This window comes from Gadus chalcogrammus, chromosome 15, assembly GCF_026213295.1.
Source record: "Gadus chalcogrammus isolate NIFS_2021 chromosome 15, NIFS_Gcha_1.0, whole genome shotgun sequence".
NCBI classification, from domain to species: Eukaryota; Metazoa; Chordata; class Actinopteri; order Gadiformes; family Gadidae; genus Gadus; species Gadus chalcogrammus.
Genome location: NC_079426.1, coordinates 12,023,982 through 12,044,854, shown reverse-complemented (window position 1 = coordinate 12,044,854; position 20,873 = coordinate 12,023,982). Strand labels below are relative to the sequence as shown.

General features: G+C 40.3%; 1 protein-coding gene across 2 annotated transcripts; it reads right to left on the bottom strand.

The window, feature by feature from the left end:
- Positions 1-4,219: 4,219 nt before the first annotated feature.
- Positions 4,220-12,299, bottom strand: LOC130405237 (indoleamine 2,3-dioxygenase 2-like). Of its 2 annotated transcripts, none has more exons than XM_056610279.1 (10): positions 12,144-12,299; positions 10,362-10,457; positions 8,324-8,440; positions 7,579-7,697; positions 7,437-7,451; positions 7,251-7,350; positions 6,480-6,597; positions 6,343-6,394; positions 5,959-6,107; positions 4,220-5,227 (listed from the first exon to the last, which is right to left on the bottom strand). In XM_056610279.1, exons 1-10 carry the CDS (start codon positions 12,228-12,230, stop codon positions 4,827-4,829), a joined length of 1,254 nt encoding a protein of 417 aa, XP_056466254.1. In that variant the 5' UTR covers positions 12,231-12,299; the 3' UTR covers positions 4,220-4,826. The 2 variants fall into 2 exon arrangements, with proteins under 2 accessions (XP_056466254.1, XP_056466255.1); XM_056610280.1 differs by having other exon boundaries at positions 7,266-7,350.
- Between the last annotated feature and the right edge of the window lie 8,574 nt (positions 12,300-20,873).

Sequence of the window (20,873 nt, the reverse complement as noted above, 5' to 3'; positions counted from 1 at the left end):
ATTTTTTGGTATTGATATTCATTCGATATTATAGTCCATATTTGCATTCAAGTCGACACTCACAATATAAAAGTTCAAATAGATGAGAGAAAATTGTGCAGAAAGTCTAAAATATTTTGTAAATTGTTCAGAAAGATGGCGTTCTCGGGGGCATCAAGGAAGTGCCCTGAATTCACAGTAAATGCCCCCCAGTTGTGTAACAAGAACCAATACGACAACGACTCGATGTGATCAAGTCCTCACTGTCAACCATCTCTAGACTGAAAGCTGTGATGTAAATTGTTTTCTAGAAATTCTTCGCAACTCTTAGTTTGTTCTTTTTTACATATACTACACTGTTCTCACAGAACTGCTATTTTTGGTCTTCTATATTGATGACCTTTTAATGAAAAAAGAGAAAACAAGACAGTTATTCAACATAAAGAATGTTATATGCGCTGAAATGAATTTCTAACATACTAATATAAGATGTTGAAAATTTTTCAATCTCGTGCTGCTGATTTTCTTACTTACTAGTATTTTCTATGACAAATAGCAGTGTTTTATTGACATTCACAAAAGAGAATATGAAAATGATATTTTGACATGCCTCTTTTTGTCCTTGAAGGCTTGGCAATTGCTTGTACCCATCCATCGTGACCCTCGGAGTACAGATTGTGATGGAAAATTTGCACATTTTCCCCTAGAATGGGTTCCTTCAATTCCTTGAGGGGCCATAGGCCTACCGGTCTGGGTGATTAAACCATTGGTGACGTCTATGAAGTGGCTCTATTTGCCAAATGATACTTCTGCAGTGAATAGCCATAGGTACACCTATTCATGGGCGGGCGTATATAGGCACCCCTTCAAAGCGTTGCGTTCGGTTCATTTGCGATAGAGCAGTTAAGGACATCTTCATATCTGTCCGTTTTTACAATGGATCATCTTCACATTATTAATATCACCAAATGTCAAGACTCTCGGTGACCTTGGGCAGACTAAGCTCCGAATCACTGAAGCAGAAGCATTAATGAAGGCACCGGTGAAGAGACTCTTGTTGATTGGCGACTATTGGACGCAGAAGTATCATTTGGCTTTGCCATGTGTAATGTGGTTCTGCAGTGATCCAGACCAGTCTTCTAGCAACTGCTGTTCCAGCAACTGCAAGAATAGAAGGGCTATGTCACAGCCAAGATGATTGACAGTTCCATCAAATAAAATGACTATATGTAGCTGATCATATGAAAAAATTGCACGCTATTTTTTATTTACACAACAGTTTATGTGCTTGATCCAATAGAATATACCTTAAATCCGTCAAGCATTAGAACACACCTGTTGTGTTTCAACACAAATCTACCTTCTGATTTTAGTTTGGTTCCCGGGTTTCACGGCAAAATGTTGTACTTTGAGCGAGTGCAATTTGTTATTTTTGTGCAACATTATGCATTTTTATACTGTTGTTACTTCAGAATAAAAAAAAACAACAACACTTGTGAAACACAAGGCTAATTTTCTTTCAGATAGCCACACTGCACTCATTGATACGGTAGTCATAGGAAATAATTTTAATTTTTCTTCCCTCAAAGCTGAATACAGAAATAGTATTTAAGTCATAATAAAGACAGATCGGGTTGTCCTGCCCTGTGTAGTGTGTTGTGATGCATCGTCCGGGACGTTCTTTGACAATCCAACCAAGATAAAGTTGAGCATATTTGGAGAGTTCTCACATTTTCTCATTTTTGGAACAGGAGAGAGCAAGCGCCAAAAACCAAAAATTGCAAGGGACGTAGTTACACCTTGTTTTCTTGTTTTCTGAGATATTCTGCAGAGAACGTATAAGTGTAAGTGTATAAAGCTTTCAGAAGGGTATTGTTACAAGGGTATTTCTACAGTGACCAGTCTAGACAGTGTTGGATAAAAGCTTTACACTTCTTTGCAGTTTACTACTGCTGGCTGAGTTTATCAAACAATTGCATGCTTACAGATCCCAGCCTCCAGCAATGGGGCTGGGTTTTGAATAAAAAAAGCTGTTGGTCCCTTCGGCCCTTTCACCTCTATTGACAACCAATCAGGAACTTCGGTCCAAGGGTCTTTTCCATTGCTGATAAAGAGCAGTCCTCTTCTCTTGGGTTCTCTTGAAACTTAGACGGTAACACTTTTCCTCTAGGGCCAACTGCTACTTGACAGTGAACTGTGGTGTGTCTCCCGGACATTCTTTCTTCTACCTGAGACTGTAGAACCCTTTTCTGTTAGTAAACAATCACGTTATTTTGTGGGTGGGGATTAAGGTGGAGGTAGAAGTATCCCTGAACATGTAGCAAGCAATGGCCATTATGTTTTTTTTTACGTTTAGCTAAATATATCCAGTAATAAAACTTTAATTTGATTGTATTGTTGTTTTCCCTAGTAGGGTTTTCCTTCCTACCAGTTATACATTTTTACGTCTTAATAAAATCAGGATGCCCTGGTTAGATCTTCGCTCAACCTCAACACCGCCACTACCATTTAAGAGTACTGTTGCTACCCATGGTATTGAATAAATTGCGATAAGTTTAGATACATAATGAAGTAAACACTATTACTTTATTAATTGTTTTTGTTTTGTTTTTTCTCCCCATTAATTTCCCTAAAAACAAATGATATGCATGTCTTTACTGCAAATTATGGTGGCAGTGGTGAGCCGTTGAAGACATACTCTCTGAATCTGATTCCACCTGATCTTGTTAAACTGTAAAATTAACACTTAAAATGGCAATGAGAATGTAGTATAGGGGGATTATTTGTTTATCAACACAGCAGATGTGTGTGCAGAATGATCGCAAGAAGAAAATTAGTTTGACCGGTTGCAATGGTTATCTCTGTGTGGTTCATTTGCAGTTGAAGTGTTAATTAGCGATGTTGTCAGCTTACCGTTACAATGAATTGTAATCAGAAAACGCTTCTATTTGCTATAGACCCTATAGTATCGTGTTATAAAGGCTGGGACGAATTTCAAATTATAAATATGTACACTTTATGTTTAAACTAAAGACTGTCGCCATTCCCTTTGAAACAAATGGCGCGGTGATCATTCTTCAAAACGAAAGCTGGTAAATTGTGAAAAATGAATTAAACTGTAATCAAACAATGCTTATTCTTAAGAATATGCTATAGACCCTAGAGCAGCGGTTCCCAACCCCCGGTCCGCGGACGGGTACCGGTCCGTGGGTCATTTGGTCCGCAGAGAAAGATTATTTATTTATTTTATTTTATTTTTTTTATAATTTTTTTTTATTATTATTATTTTTTATTCACTTCGCAATACTGTCACTCTTTTACATGCCATAAGTCTATATGCAGTTGTTAGATTGCATATAACATGTTTGCATTTTTGGCAACCTCTGCGCAACATAACCCAACATAACCCCCCCCCCCCCCCCCCCCGCTCCGTGAAACTTTTCGGAGAATCATACCGGTCCTTGATGCTGAAAAGGTTGGGGACCCCTGCCCTAGAGTATCTGTGGTATAAAGGCTGGGACGAATTTCGAATTATAAATATGTACAATCCATAACGTTATCTCTCTGGCTCATAGCTCAGCGGACTAGAATACCTCCCGTCAGTGGCGGTTTTAGGCACGGGCGAACCGGGCAGCCGCCCAGGGCGGCATATTTGTGGTGGGCGCCAAATCACATGGGGGGCGCCACGAGCAGTACAAAAAGAAAACGCGCTGCGTAGCGGTTATCAATGAAGTACGACATAACATGGTATTCTGGCGCTCCCTCTGGCTGCAGGCGCACACCTGCTCGTTGAGAAGGTGCCGTGCACAGACGGAATGAAACCCCCACTGAAGTCCGTAGGTTCACGATACAACCCCCCCGTCCGTCCGTCCGTCCGTCCGTCCGTCCCCGTCCGTCCCGTCCCGTCCCCCGTCCCCCCCCCGTCCCCCCGGTTGTAGGAAGTCTTGCCCGGGGCGCAACTGGACCTAGAACCGCCACTGCCTCCCGTTGCCAAGTCGTAGCTAAGGTCCGTCCTATTTATGTGAAAAACTTTATATTTGGATTGTAAAACGCAGGAAAATATAAATGAATGCTCTTAATTTATTTTCTTTGGCAACTCATCAAACAACTGAAATATGAACTATTTCACGTATACAATTGATGTTTTTCAAATATTATATAGATGTATTATATATTTATATAAGGGTGTCCTGGATTAAGATTTAGCATGGTCAATTCCGATTCCTCTGGCTAAACCCATCGTTTTTTACACATGCAGCTACATTTTTTGTGACTTTTAGTTAAAATTTGTGTAAATAGTCAATAACTTCTCTCTGGATCACCTACTATGTTTACATCCAATCATGACAAAGCCCCAAACGATAAAGAGAATGTGGAAGTGTTTGACTGATGAATAAAAATAAGTGAAAATGTGAATGACGCTTTTTAGCGACAATTTGAACAAATGCAGCACCATTCAATTGATCAGATCAGCAAAAAAGCAATGCGATATACAGATGGAGAGAACCATTTTCACCAGCACAATAAGTATGATTAACTGCTGAAGTTGACACTATACACACTTGACAATCTTTAATAATTTTGAAATAGTATGTGCTCTACTACAAAAAGACAATTATTGGAAAGTGCTACTGCCCTTAGATAAAGTGGTTATCAAACAACTAAATACAACTTTTTTTAAGCCCCCTCCCCCTGATATAATATTATTGGGTATAAAAATGTAAGCTGATATATATATATATAAATAAACACAATCATTTTGTAGACTAAAGAATATAATCGTGCTAAACTGTGGTACAAGCGGAACAAACCACTCCGGGCTGTTACCATCATCACCCCCGCGTTCATTAATTCCTGTCACACATACTTAATGGCAAGATCCTCTCCCCCAGTGAGGGACACGGGATAAGTGCATTATGGGTAGCGTCCCTGACGCTCTTGAGGAATAACATGGGGTTGGACCCTCCCGTGCCGGTGGAGCCCAGACCAAGACCCGAGCCCCCACCGCTGAGCGGGCAGCGGCCGGCAGTGGCCCGCGCCTGGCCACCCGGGATGATGATGAACTTGGCCACGACACACAGGTGGAAGGTCCTCAGGTCCTCCAGGGCCGAGACGCAGGCGTTGTACGCCTGGTGGAGCGGAGGGCTGGGGACCACCAGGTCCCTGAGCCAAGGGGGCTTACACAGGGTCTCGATCAGCTTTTTGTGGCCCGGGGGCATGTAAAGACGCATGCGCCTCAGGAAGGCCACTGGATGGATTGGTGTAGAGAGGGAGAGAGGGGTTTGGTTAGCATGGGACAAACGAACAATGACTGCAGATGCCCAAAAAAGCTGGATAGTAATAGACCTTGTATGAACTGGTCCCCTAACTGTGGATGAAGTGAAAAAAAAAATAATGTTCCACTTTTTATATCCATGATATGGCTCAATTCTACGGACAAGGTGGTCGATGTACAATTTTTTTATAAAAAAATAATTATGTAAACGCTTTTATATTAATATCCATGTCACACAATGTTTGACTGTGAAGTCAACATTGAGTGACATGCAAACGAGTGCAGTTCTGGAAGCCATGTTTGGCGAACGAAATACCAGAGGAAGGTCTGAGTTGGATGGATCCAGAACAAGCGGGGTTACCCAAGTGGCAGCCATGACCACCTGTTTATGAAGCCCTGGTGGAAGGGACTGACACGTACTTCATCTAATGGGCTATAGGGATGCTAAAATAACCGAGACCATTCTAAGTCAACAGGAAAATTTGGAGTTTGTTTAGGACCATAGTTTGTAGTTCATCTCCATACTATCTATTTTTGGAGGACCCATTTTACAGTTATCTTTTTGTAAAAAAAAGTAATTAAGGACTGAATATCAATGAGTCTTTGCCTTAAACTACTGCGAGGGGGCCATGTAATGCCCTTGATCGGCAGTGTGGTATCGTCAGGAACACTGCGTCCATATTTATTACAGTCCGTGGGGTTACCTGACTTCTCCTCATGCTGGACGCCCAGGATGGCGTCGAAGCTCTGTACCGCTGAGCTCTGGGCCGCGCTACAGCCCGACAAATACACAGGCTCGTCGTTAACGCCTTCGTAGACCAGCCCGTTTGGCAGCTGAGGGTTGTCTTTCCACCTGAGCAACACCAAGGGGGAGATTCTGTTAGGCTTAGCTCAATCAATATTAGTCTATATTTATGCTGTATAGGATTTTATTTGATTGTTATTCAATGATTGAATTCTTACATGGTGTAATCATGTCCGAAACAGGATGGGAGAAATGTTATATTACTATATTAGGCATTGATAGGTTATGTTGTGGACATGTAGTGAAATTAATGTTTCATGTTTAGTATATTCTTTAAACTCACCCTGAGAAGAATATCCGCAATGTTCCAAAGAATTCGGTTTGATTGACATGTTCTGTGAAAAGATCAACAGCCGGTAAATGAACCTCCTCCCATTTCATCCTGCAGAAGGACATTTCGGTGACTCATTGGCCATGTACCGTGCATGAGGTTCAATTCTTTCTTCATCTGTTTCAATGACGCGGCTATTTCGTTGAGACCCTTTAGCAGCCCGGTCTCATCGTGCTCTTCCATGGCCATTCTCACTGCCAGGATACCCTTCACCATACAAAAAAACAACACATCATCAGTCTGACCCGTCATGAAGCTTGAGTGATTAACAAACTGATTTCTGTTGTCCATATTCGATTCAAATGTTTTTATACCGCACATTTTATACAAAAACTAAATGCAGTTCTATGTATGATAATAAGAAATTACTGTGTGCGATAAAATGGATTTGAAAGTGCTTTACATAAGCATAACAAAAATAATAGGAAGACAGAAATACCAAGTAAACAATGTAAGATCTGAATAACGGTCTAAAAGCGAGGCTAAAAGGTGAGGTTCAGCTGAAGTATACGTTCTGTTGTCGTTGCACCGATCTGTAACTGGGTCAGTGCATAGCGGCCGACACTGGTTTAAAAGCGGTATCAGTGGCTAGAATCTGCATAGCTCTGATACTCGTCCATTTTTTATAGAGGCATATTTGGTAAAAGTAAATTTTCACTTCAAAACTGGCTTTTGAATATTAAATTTTATCTATTTATTCCTACTTTACCAAGCTGGAAATGGGATAGCCTTATATAAAGCTTTTTAATTAAAGAAACGCATTGGTATATCTGATCCGTACCAAGATAATCAAACAAGAAATACTGCTGTGGTATCTGGCTTTCTACTGGTAAATGAAAAAATTGTGTTCTATAACAAACCTTAAGGCCACATACCGCAGCCTTCTCAACAATCCACGACACCAATAGAAATCCCCGACAGCTCTCATTGCCAGGGAAATTGAGAATTAAATCCATGTTCCTAGAACAATAAGTAATTGAATGATTGAAAGATAATTTGTAAAAAGAGATGGACAAATCTCAATGCAAGTGGTTCAGCTTTCTTACTTCAGTTCCAAATCCCTGCAAAAAAAGAACACTGTCTATGTTAGCCAGTGATTTTCGGAACATATGCTTTTGATTTGGATGAGGATGAAGATGACTATCATCATCATCATCATCATCATCTTTGAATTATTTTGGGGCTCACCCCGCTGGGTCCTTCAGCTTCCAGTTGGCTAGGACACAGTCAGAGTACGTCAGGATGGCTGGGAGATCCAGCTTACGGGAAACCAGCGTGAAGGGGACAGCGAGGGCTTTGGGAAGTCTCTGTCAGGGGGAAACAAGTGTGAAGGTGAAGAACTCGATTTCAACAAGAGCCCTTTTAATGTAGTCATTGTTACGTATTTTAAGCACATAAGCTGCCCCCACATAGCCACTATGAAGCAGGATCGAACACACAATCTGCATTACCCTCAAATAGCCACTAGAAAGCAGGATCTAACACATAAGCTGCAATAACTACTCCAGCCACAGATGGCAGCCCCTTTAGACAGGTGAGGAGGGCGGAGCCAATACGTCACACCGGCCACAACTACTTCACATAGGCCACGCCCACTTGATACAAACCAGCGCGGGAGTGAGATTGGAGGTGAGAGACATAGGCGGACCCGCAGAGAGCCTCGGGCCTAAGCCCCGGGGGTCGAAGTAGCTTCAGTATTTCTCTCCACGCGTGTTAGATGCAATTCCCTCCCTTTTGCTTCATAGTTGCCATACCGAAATACTTTAACAAATAAAGTGAGTTAAAAGCGACCTGGATTGGACTACTTTCTTCAAAAACGTCAATTCCAATTCCAATTGATTGAATTTATGAAGCATTTATATGTATTTTTTGACTCATCAGTTTGATTTTAGCTTGTTAGCTTGTTAGACAGTACCGGGGACAAAATCTTTACCTGGGCAGGGTTTTTCTCTTCCTGCCATACATAGCCCATGGTGATGAACCCCAGCGCCAGGTGGGCTAGCCTTAGCTCTCGATAGCTACTGAGAAGATTTATGCTCAGCATGGGCATCTGAAACGTTGAAGGTTGAAAGATTAGGGCTTTATCTTTAAAACTGCAATTTGTGGAACTAATAGTTTGTGTAATATCTAAAAGATAATGTACCAAGCTGCACCTTACGTACCAAACCCACTATGCTATCGCGTATTCCATCTTCATGAAAATGGATGTCATTGCATACACAGCCTTTTCAATATTCAATTCAAATGTATCACTACAATAAGTCAATGATCTAATGATAGATGCAGATGTAGATTTTCTACATCTACATAAAAATGGCCACAAGGCTCAGTGCATCCAAATTACAATAGTGCACAAAGACAGGGATCTTAAGGGCATCAGAGCCCTTCCAAAACCCATTTCAGTTAAGCAGTTAAAGTAATTTTAGGGTCCAACTCTTAATGCAGAACCCCTGTTCACAACGGCTCACGGGTCAGGGCTCCAGAGGCAGAAGAAGCGTTCTGTGTTTATCTGGGTGAGGAGCAGTCTCCAGATGTGCTCCTTGGCTACCTCTTCTCACCTAACCAAAGGTTCAGGGGGAGTATTATACTAAAGAAAGCGTAATTCACAAAATAACTGACACAGTGTCTCCCTTGGACATGACCCAGATGGCCTGGCATCCGGCCATTTGGTTCATCCTTGTAGGGAAATAAACAAATAGAGGTTTGTTGGAGAGGCCCTGGCCTGTTCTAACTCTAAGAAGTGTGAACACAGGTGTGTGCACGAGAACACAGAGAGACACTAGAATACACCAGCATTCTACACCCCTTTCCTCAACAACAATGTTTAAATTCCCTATTAGTTACATATTCGTATAATTAATGTTGAAGGTTTTACTATCCAGTTTGGGATTTTCATTTATTTCAGTTTTACAGTATATGCCATATGGTTAAGTTTCTTCTTCTTGAAATAAGTAGTATTGCAGCAAACAAAGTATTTGATCTTTTGACTGTAATGACTGTTATTACTTTTTAGGGATAATTATGTGTTGAACGATTTATCCTGTTTGTACTGAACCTATTACAATCTCAACCATGGCACAAAAATCACCTGCTATCCAGGCCACTCCCCATCGCTAAGTACTACACTGAAGCCAAACCAACAAAACCGAAGTGAACTGAGTGACCCAAACCAATTAGATTCAACGCCATGAGCACACTGTGTTCTGAACCACGCACAGGACGCATATATTATAAAAACGGTTGGTGTCACTCAAAATGCTGCTCAGATGTGAATATTCCCTGCTTCTGTGCCACTCACGGCACCTGACAGCCAGCCCTGGAAAGGACATTAGGGGGAGACTGGCTGAAGAGTAAAACACTAAAGGAGTAGCGCCTTCCCCTCTGGGAGGTTAGATGTAGAGGTGGCGAAGAAACCAACAACCTCAAGAGGCACAGAGGCCCGGACAAACCGCCTCAGTGTCGTCCCCGTTGAAGCTGCATTAGTAATGTCCTACGCGAATAAACAAAGAGGTCAGAGTACCTCATAAGAGGACTTGAAAACCGAATGGATCAAGCCTTCCAGATTTGAGCTCTGATATCATTTTGTGTGAAAAGAAAAGAGCCCGTTTTTATGACAAGACAGGACAAAATACATCAGCTGATGTTTTTTTCATTACAAAGATTATTTGTAATCCTTGTGCACGCATAATCTATGCTACATGTTTGATATAATCAAATATAATTATTGCCAATATGGGAATCAGAAGTGTTTATCTTTGTTTGCTTGTCGTGCTGAGTACTAAAAATATAAATTTTACCCAATATTACAATAAACAATATTACAATAAGTTGATTCTGAGTTATGCTGTTCATACAGTGCTCTAGAATTTAATTATGTCCCTGTGTATACCTGAAATACATCAAAACTACTACACATTGATGGGATATCCTGTGTTCCACACACAGAATGCTTCCTATACCATCATTATTACCTTTTGAACCACACTGCGTAGTTGATGTGTGTTAATCAGGTGGCAAATGTTATGGGCTATTTCCATCCATATCTGGTAGTATTCCGGAAGGTCCATCTAAAATTAAATGCAATATAACAAATTTCAGAAAATATGGTTAACAATGTCATTTATAACCCTGTAAAACACTGGTGGTTGTGACTGGGGGGGGGGGGGGGGGGGGGGTCAGTGACATAATATGAAAAAACCTAGGTAGGAAGGTTTAGAGAGAACTTGTTGTCAGTACTCAAACCTTTGAAAATAAAAAAAGCCTCTGGCCTTCTTCTTGCTTTTATAGACAGTTGACAAACAACGTTATGGTAATTTACTCCAGCTTAACTAAGGCCAAACTGTCTGAATAATGATCAGTTAAAGAAAGATGCCAAGCAAGGAACAAGTTGGTCCATCTACATGAGATGGTGATTTGTGAGGAAAAATTGATGATTTGTACACTCACGACATGTGACGCCATAGCTGAGCTGAGAAATCTTGACAAGGTTAGTACTGTTTGTCTCTGCACAATCATGTGTAAACATGGAGAACCGGGGGGAGCTGAGCACACAGCCCTGGGGGGCGCCTTGGGTGGTGATCACTTTAGAGGTTTGGTCAACGAATCACACCGTCTGGGCAACGTCACGAATTCTAGATACATCTGCATAGGGAGGTGTTGAGTCCAATGTTGACCATTATTTTGAACATTTTAAACTAGAGTTATCAGAAAGAAAATGATCAGAAATTTGATCATATTCAAGATCAACAGAACAAAACACTAAAGGCGTCTCCCCATAAAGGAGACACCCCTCCTAGAATAAACTCTAAACACCTTCCGTTTGAAACTCAGCATGATGCCTAAGGTATGTCTCTTAGCACCACATGTGAATGAAGAACAATTATATAATATTAAATATATATATTATCAATTAATAGATAGTTTGATTTATTGCCTATTTTAAGTTATAAATACATTATTTGCAATCAATCCAATTCATAGGCATGTGGTAGGAATCAATAGAGAAGTGAAGAAGTGGTTGGAGTCAGTTGACTCCTCTGATGACTCCCCTCAAAATCCCCTACAGTGACTTTCTAAATAGGAAGTGGGTGTGTGGCCACACATTGACTTTTTGTTGAGTTAATATTGGACTTATCAATGACAGGGCCAAGGGAAGATAGGGATGAGGGAATATAGAGCTGAGGGAACATAGGGCGGAGGGGACAAAGAGCAGAGGAAACGTTGGGGGTCTAACACAAAAAAACATTAGTCAGAAATGACTTCTCATTCAGAGCAGTCAGTGCAAGGTCCGTGGGTTGAAACAATAGCAATAATAAACTGGTTAGTTAAATCCTGAAAACAAGTTACTCAAAGTAATACTTGTGAAAGAACAAACCTTTTTGCCATTATCCATGGTTAATGTCATCCCTTTTCCCCTTTTTTGCATTATTTTGCATGTAGAAATCCTAAACAGTCCCTTTAGGTCATATACATAACATGAAAACCTTCCATATATCGCTTTAGTACCATGTATGTGTGAAATAAAGAAAAATAACGTTATACACTGTATACATTAGGAGTGTGTTACATTTTTTATTTTCTGTTTTAAATTATTAACAAAAAAAATACAATAAATCAAATACAAGTAGGGTTGAGGCACATGGTATGAATCAATAGAAAATATACATTTATTTTCATTTCCAGGTGGAACTGTGCAATAGTTAAACCTCTGATATTTGTGTGATTTCATATAAATGCCATAGAATGCTACTCACCAATGGCTCCGTAAGAACAAACCCAAGTTGTGATATATCAAATGAGTACATGTCTCTTTGCAGCATCTCCTCGCTCGTAGTCTTCATCCTGTCTAATGCTCTCAATATTCTCTATAGCAGGAAAAGTGACCTTCTTGTCTGCTGAGCGAGAACTTACCACTTCCTTTTAAACCATCACATCACTTCTCCTAAGATATTCGGCTGGAGCCTGAGAGCCAATCACATTGAATTTTTCTTCATAAAGGTGTGTCAAAGTTCAATCTGTTTCTCTTCTGTCAACAGTGTGGGCTTCTCCTGATTAGTGTCTTGCCTTGTGTAGTGTCCTACTGCAATGGTCTCCTTACAGGTCTCCCAAAACAAACTCTAAGGAAGCTTCAGCTTGTTCAGAATGCTGCTGCTAGAGTTTTAACAAACACCAAAAAATTTGAACATATTACACCAATTCTTAAATCGTTACATTGGCTTCCTGTAGGTCAGAGAATTGATTTTAAAATCATGTTGCTAACCTATAAATCCCTACATGGTTTAGGCCCAAAATATTTAACTGATATGCTTCCACTACATAAGCCTTCTAGAACACTAACCCGCTTTTCCACCGCACATGTAGCTCGACTCGACACGACACGACTCGACACGACTCGACACGGTAGCAGCGCGGGTGCTTTTCCACCGCAAATAGTACCTCCGGGACGTGGGCGGGGTCGTCTGCGCGAAAGGGCCGTGACGTATTTTTGTACGCGACGCAAACAACACCTACGTAACCCACACATGGACAGAACCCACATAACAACAATGGAGAACATCGATGCGATGGTATTCGTGTTCGTATTATTAGCTGGCATGTTGAAGAAGTGGAATATGTTGGCTGCGGCGCTACTATGGCTGTTCTATCGTTACCAGCATGGTTGCCATGTCGCTCTCGTGACTTCGTCACACTCTCTGGCCAATCAGTGGCCGGCCGTCTGCCGACGTCACCTTTTAGCATCGGCTCAGCCGCTTGGAACCTAGAGCGAGGCGGTACTAGAAAAAGCAGCCACTTGAGGTACTAGATCGCGGTGGAAACGCAAAAAAGGCGAGCTGAGTCGAGTCGAGTCGAGTCGTGTCGAGCTGGTACCATGCAGTGGAAAAGCGGCATAAGATCTTCTGAGACCAATCTGTTAATTATCCCCAGAGTAAACACGAAACATGGCAAAGCAGGATTTAGTTACTATGCAACAAATAGCTGGAATAAACTCCCTGAGGATTTAAGACTTGCCCCGACTCTGAGCACCTTTAAAACAAGATTGAAGACTTTTATCTTTGCTTTAGCTTTCTGCTAAATCTTAAATACTTTACCTTTATTTTCTATTTTTACCAGAAAAATACATGATCTGATACCAGAGAGAAAGGTTGTATAAGGGTTAGAGTCCCGAGTTTGTTTGTCCTTTTGGTCTGGGCTAGAGTCCTAGAAGCTGGTTTAGAGTCCTAGAATTTGTTGAATAAGGCCTTTGGTCTGGGCTAGAGTCCTAGAAGCTGGGTTAGAGTCCTAGAATAAGTTGAATAAGGCCTTTGGTCTGGGCTAGAGTCCTAGAAGCTGGGTTAGAGTCCTAGAATATTGTTAAGGGTTAGAGTCCTGAGTTTGTATTTGTATAAGGGTTAGAGTCCTGAGTTTGTTTGTATAAGGGTTAGAGTCCTGAGTTTGTTTGTATAAGGGTTAGAGTCCTGAGTTTGTGTCCAAGTTCTGTCTGGGTTAGAGTCCTAGAATCTGGATTGGAGTTCCAGAGAAAGGACCAAGTTCCTTTAGGTCGGGTTGTAGTCCCGACTTGGGTTCCAGAGAGACTGTTGATCTGATCTTAAATACATTGCACTTTCAATTTTACTTACTAAAAAGCCTTTTTAACTTTCAATGTAATTTTCTCTTAAATACATTGCACTTTCTATTTTACTCATTTCTTCCATATGTTTTCTTTTACTTATCTATTATTTTATTTTATTGTATGACAATGTTTATATGTGAAGCACTTTGAGTCTGCCTTGTGTATGAAAAGTGCTATATAAATAAAGTTGCCTTGCCTTGCCTTACTAATGTAATCCAAACATTCTGCGAGGTTAGAGCTTATTCAATGTATCTGTAGTAGCTGGTAGTAGTCATTTATGACAATGTTTATATGTGAAGCACTTTGAGTCTGCCTTGTGTATGAAAAGTGCTATATAAATAAAATTGCCTTGCCTTGCCTTACTAATGTAATCCAAACATGTAATCGTTACATTGGCTTCCTGTAGGTCAGAGAATTGATTTTAAAATCATGTAGCTAACCTATAAATCCCTACATGGTTTAGGCCCAAAATATTTAACTGATATGCTTCCACTACATAAGCCTTCTAGAACACTAAGATCTTCTGAGACCAATCTGTTAATTATCCCCAGAGTAAACACGAAACATGGCAAAGCAGGATTTAGTTACTATGCAACAAATAGCTGGAATAAACTCCCTGAGGATTTAAGACTTGCCCCGACTCTGAGCACCTTTAAAACAAGATTGAAGACTTTTATCTTTGCTTTAGCTTTCTGCTAAATCTTAAATACTTTACCTTTATTTTACTAAAATGCCTTTTTAACTTTCCCTTTATTTTCTATTTTTACCAGAGAAATACATGATCTGATCCCAGAGAGAAAGGTTGTATAAGGGTTAGAGTCCTGAGTTTGTTTGTCCTTTTGGTCTTGGCTAGAGTCCTAGAAGCTGGTTTAGAGTCCTAGAATTTGTTGAATAAGGCCTTTGGTCTGGGCTAGAGTCCTAGAAGCTGGGTTAGAGTCCTAGAATAAGTTGAATAAGGCCTTTGGTCTGGGCTAGAGTCCTAGAAGCTGGGTTAGAGTCCTAGAATATTGTTATGGGTTAGAGTCCTGAGTTTGTATTTGTATAAGGGTTAGAGTCCTGAGTTTGTTTGTATAAGGGTTAGAGTCCTGAGTTTGTTTGTATAAGGGTTAGAGTCCTGAGTTTGTGTCCAAGTTCTGTCTGGGTTAGAGTCCTAGAATCTGGATTGGAGTTCCAGAGAAAGGACCAAGTTCCTTTAGGTCGGGTTGTATTCCTGACTTGGGTTCCAGAGAGACTGTTGATCTGATCTTAAATACATTGCACTTTCAATTTTACTTACTAAAAAGCCTTTTTAACTTTCAATTTAATTTTCTCTTAAATACATTGCACTTTCTATTTTACTAATTTCTTGCATATGTTTTCTTTTACTTATCTATTATTTTATTTTATTGTATGACAATGTTTATATGTGAAGCACTTTGAGTCTGCCTTGTGTATGAAAAGTGCTATATAAATAAAGTTGCCTTACTAATGTAATCCAAACATTCTGCGAGGTTAGAGCTTATTCAATCTATCTGTAGTAGGGGAAGGTATAGGAGAAGGTAATTCTTCTCTCGCTTATCGTTTATGATGTTATACATTTATCTGTGATGTAACTTTGTGTTGTGGAAAGTAGAGAAGTGAGCCTATGTTATTACTTTTTCATTACACAAATTATTACATATATATAGCCTACTTTCACCTCACTACATTTAGAAAACACTCTGCTTTTTTCGACGTTTTGCGGCAAAGTCGGCCTGGCCCTATGCTGCCCCAGTCAAGTTTTTTAACGTTAATCTTTCTTGATTCATTTCAATAAAATAATCTAATTTGTTTTAAATTATGTATATATATATATACATATAAAATATCTCTATATATAGATCTATATCAATGTATACATATAGATATACATCTATATAGATGTTGACTATAGATCGGGATATCACAGGCGTTTTGAGCCAAAAATGGTCAATGTGCAATAGTATCTTCTCCAACATATACCATTACATCAAACAGCTTCTCCATCACACAGCTCAATGTATTGCTTATCAAAAGAATCTATCGATATACCTAGCAAAAAAGAATCACCAAAGGACATTTTATTCATGCAGTAACTTCACACACTGAAAAGATTCCTAGGAATTCTCTGTATGCTAATGGTTAACTTTGAAGCCACTCGTCATCGTCAAAATAAACACTGGTCATGTACTTTTTCTGCTTCCAGGAAGAATGCAGATGGGCTGTTATGGTCGGACTAGGGAACCCAAACACATGACATGACACACAAACAAGGTTGACCCAAACTAGGTTTTACGAAAACCGCAGAGCAGGCAGGCAAGTGGCCAGAGTTCGGGCAGGCAGGCACAGCCAGGATTAGAATTAACTTGTCATATAGACCTACTTGAGTGAAACAACGAGATTAAGTTGCTACATTTTGTCCCCTTTTCCAGAAGATCCTCTCCATTCTAATGTTACCATATGAGAAAACATAACACTCATTTGTTGACCATGGCTGACTATCACCTAGAACGATAGAAGCCCAGATGTGTATCAATCAATGGTGCTGTAACTCATACATTACAGCCCCTCAAAAAAATCATCCAAAAAAACAAAATAAGAAAGTAAGTATAACAAGATAAAAAATGTAATAAACCAAGTAAGGTTAAAGGTTGCATTTAGGCCTATGACAGATGATGGCTTTTATCTGTATTTTAATTAAGATGACGGGGAGAAATGGTTTTATTGGCTATATATATATAATCCCATTTGTTATCAAATGCATTGTTCTTCTAGATCTATCTTTCTGCGCTGCATATGAAAGGGGTCTCAGGTGACCCTAATAATGAGGAGACAGCGAAAGAAATGGAGGCTGGTGAAAAGAAGGATTCAAATCAAGGTGCAGTATCCAAGTCTTTTGTTCCAAATAGACCATAGAGCCAAGACACCATGTTCAATCCCTTTATTCGCGGGCTCTTGAAGAACACCCCAACAACCAGCAAAGTCCTTCAGTAATTGTCTGATTTATTTCACACATGAAACAGCATATCAAAACATACGACAAGTGCAGGGCAGTTACATTCAATTAATTAAGTATTCACTCTACGTAAGTTAATTCCAATAAGAATCAGGGTAGTGAAGTATTGAGACGATTTGGTTATTATGGAGTTGTAAAATTGCAGAGTGTAAAATAGTGGAGCAAAGTGCAATGTGCGGATGAGGGGTTAAGTGGGTGTGCATTCTTTAATGCATCCATGCTTGGGAGTCGTTTGTTTTTGGGGATGATTCCCTGTTTCAAAGGAACCTATATTCATGTCTCGCAGTGCAAGTAATCATTGGCTTGCAGTGCAGACTTCTATCAAGAGAATGATCAATACATATAACAGATAGCGATGATTATAGGTCTATGGAGGTCGTTTACCACAATGGATGCAATAAAAGGACTGTGTGTGATTTAGTACATCCCTGCTTGTGGCTGCAGATGTTGAAATGGCAGAAATAACATGCTATCTGTACTCGACCAATCAGACATGTTTTAGTGCTGCAAGGCCCACACCTAAAGTTTCTGTACTTTTGGAAGGTACTACCCCCTCGAGTAGGGACTTTATGGGGTGTAAAAAAATAAATAAATGGTTTTCCATGGTTGCGCTACTAATAGTCAGTTTCGGCCCTTGAAATAAGAGGTGCCAGCATTATCACTGAAGTAAGGAAAATGAAAAAGATCAGTTGATAAAAAGCACTTTTCTGCAGCATTGGTCTCTGCTAACGAAATCTATTACTATTTTGTAAAGGTTGATAAGACAGAAGAATTTACAATAGACATCATTTAAATTCAGTGAACTTTACAAGCAGTTTGCTATTTTCTTTGTGTCTGTGGAAAAGTTGCACCATTGACGTCGTTGATCCAGGATTTCCGGAAAAGGGCCTTAAATGGCGGAACTTTTCTTGGATTTCTTTGCAGAAAATGGATTTGAAGTCGCAGGCCCTAACTGTTTTACAACTCGCATATGAAGCAGTACTCTCTATTTGAAAATATCCAAGCTGGGAGGTTCCCCTTTAAGTCTTGATCAGCAGCAATTTCAGTGAAGCATTTGGGTATGGTGACTTTCAAGTACTAGCGCTTAAGCTGTACATAAGCACAGCCAGGGTAAACGTAGACAGTGGTAGAATGGGGCTCCAGAGCAGCAGTATCAAACAGATACTGCTGCTTATTTAAAAATAAATTAGGAGTGCATTGAATGTCAGCGACCATTTCAGTAGATGCAAATGAATTATTCCATCACCTTATTAGACCACACGATATTAAACCTCACACATTCATAGTGCCATCAACAGTTCTGACTGGTTTCTGCTTCTATAGGCGTGGCTTTTTTACGATTACGCCTATACCAATACAGACTGACGATACCTGGATTCCAACAGATGCTTCATGAACTCCCACTAGAGTGCCTGTTCGTTTACCTTGTATCTCTGAATAAACAATCTTGTTGAACCTTTACCATTCTTTGAGTCATGCCTAGCCCCAAAACCACAATACCTGAGCCCAGGGGCATTTCTAGGTTTCTGACATATCCGTGGCTTAGCCCAGAGGGAAAGGGAAAAGGGGAATTTTTCAAAAAAATGTGTATGCTTTATTGCCCATGCACATTTTTTCATAAGGCTTTACCTAAATAAGCAAAATATGCAGTTTATTATAGCTTTAAATACCCGACTGCTGTGCTGCTTATTCCCAGACATCTAAAGTTCCATTCAGGAGTAAAATTAATACAAGTGAGACAGACCTTACATATATGTATATATATATATATATTTCACTGGGGATAGGATAGGTTAATTCACCTGAGGTGGTAAACAGTCTGGTTATATTTTTAAACTTGACAGAAGGACTATCTAGAAGGACTAGGCTACTTTATTCTGAGATGCCGCTGGAATCCCCATGTTTGTTTCTAGTGTAAAGCAAGCAAAATGAATAAATAAATAAGATTCAGGGCTAATTAAATAATATCCGGGGCTTTAGCCCCGAATGAAACAGCCTAGTGACCACTGCCTGAGCCATCATAATTGCTCTGCATCAGCACCACGTGAAGTGTGCATTAAGCTGTAAATCTCAAGTGAGACAAACAAACAGCTGAGCCAATAGGTATCAAAATGTTCCTTGTCCAACTGCTTGTCAATTCCGCTCAGTAGCTAGCTACAGCATGCTATGCAGCTCTTAGCCACAACAGTGGCAACCCCTTTTCACAGTAGTGATAACTAGCCCTGGGATTCATTGTTTCATACCTGTAGGCTCGCCGTGACCGGGGAGGATCCAGATAGTATAAGAATAAGTGTTAGTGGCGTTGGCTGCCACTTCTGATCATCTGGCGGGGAGCTGGGACACCAGACGACACACCTGGAGAACCCCCCCCCCACACACACACACACACAGCTTAATGCACCACGTGAAGTGTGCATTAAGCTGTAAATCTCAAGTGAGACAAACAAACAGCTGAGCCAATAGGTATCAAAATGTTCCTTGTCCAACTGCTTGTCAATTCCGCTCAGTAGCTACAGCATGCTATGCAGCTCTTAGCCACAACAGTGGCAACCCCTTTTCACAGTAGTGATAACTAGCCCTGGGATTCATTGTTTCATACCTGTAGGCTCGCCGTGACCGGGGAGGATCCAGATAGTATAAGAATAAGTGTTAGTGGCGTTGGCTGCCACTTCTGATCATCTGGCGGGGAGCTGGGACACCAGACGACACACCTGGAGAACCCCCCCCCCACACACACACACACACACACACACAATCCCCACCATCCAGATTACTCCCAGAGTGCTCACCACCACCCACTTCTACCACATAAATAGGGACAACAAACTTCAAGAAAAAAATATTTAAATGTTATGAATCAAAATGACTCCTTAAACCAACAAATCAAGGATCAAATAATGAATAAATTGTTAAATATGACCAACTGTTAGGTACATCACAGAGGCAACAAATAATTGGCAGAACTTACTTGCTTCAGAGAGTCGGGGAGATGGGAGATCACAAGTCCCCTCTCCAGCAGCTGGGGGCTTCTGAAAATATTTCCCGGGTGTATCTGGACATTTATCTAGTAGAAACATAGCCTATTCAAAGCAAAAACATGTAGCTGCAAAGAAGCTACAAACAACAAACAATGTTTCTATGGATATAGTGTTAGCAATTGTCAGTAAGGTTTGCCCATTGTCCAATTTTAGCATGGACATTATATTGGTCTATATGGGTTTGTCCCATATGGGACCTCCGTTGTCCAGTTTATTGAGTGCTACTCTACTCTGATCACCAGATGGCACTCGTACAGATCCTAGACCTGATGCAACTCCTAGATCTGATACAGCAGCAGATCATGTGCTGATCCCACCATGGGTGACATCGACTGTCATCCAATCACAGGCCTGCTCATGTGCATCAGTTGTATGTATAGTGTAAATGTGACAATTGCTGCCAAAAAAGAAAGTGATTTCTGGAGTTTGGTCGGTTGGGCATGTGTGAATAAGGATAAACCTGTGAATATGTATTTGATAGTGAGAAAGTTGACAACCCTAATTCTCTGGTCTATGGTCTATCGTAGCATTATTATCAAGCATTAGCTTTATTACTACAAATAAAACAACTTCACACTATTAACATATTGGACATTTTGTCCTCCTCTTTTCTTTGTATTCTTAGTTTCTTACTTGAAGACTTAGACATTTTCTTTATGAAATAAAATCTGCAAATAGATATCTGCCTCTTGGCATCTGTCCATCAGTCAGCCTTACAATCTCTGGCAATCTAATGCCAGAGTCACAGAGCAAGTGCAGGCCAGCTCAGATGTAACATTGTGAGGAACATGGGGGCAAGTGTATTTCCTTCTTTCTTTTTTTC

What these genes read in the sequence shown, in the direction of transcription:
- LOC130405237 (XM_056610279.1), bottom strand. Translation starts at nt 12,230, where the DNA reads ATGAAGACTACGAGCGAGGAGATGCTGCAAAGAGACATGTACTCATTT. An exon ending in TACGCAGTGTGGTTCAAAAG is followed by an intron (nt 8,441 to 10,361) that starts GTAATAATGATG and finishes TCAACGTTTCAG; the next exon opens with ATGCCCATGCTGAGCATAAA. An exon ending in AGAATTGAACCTCATGCACG is followed by an intron (nt 6,395 to 6,479) that starts GTACATGGCCAA and finishes ATCTTTTCACAG; the next exon opens with AACATGTCAATCAAACCGAA.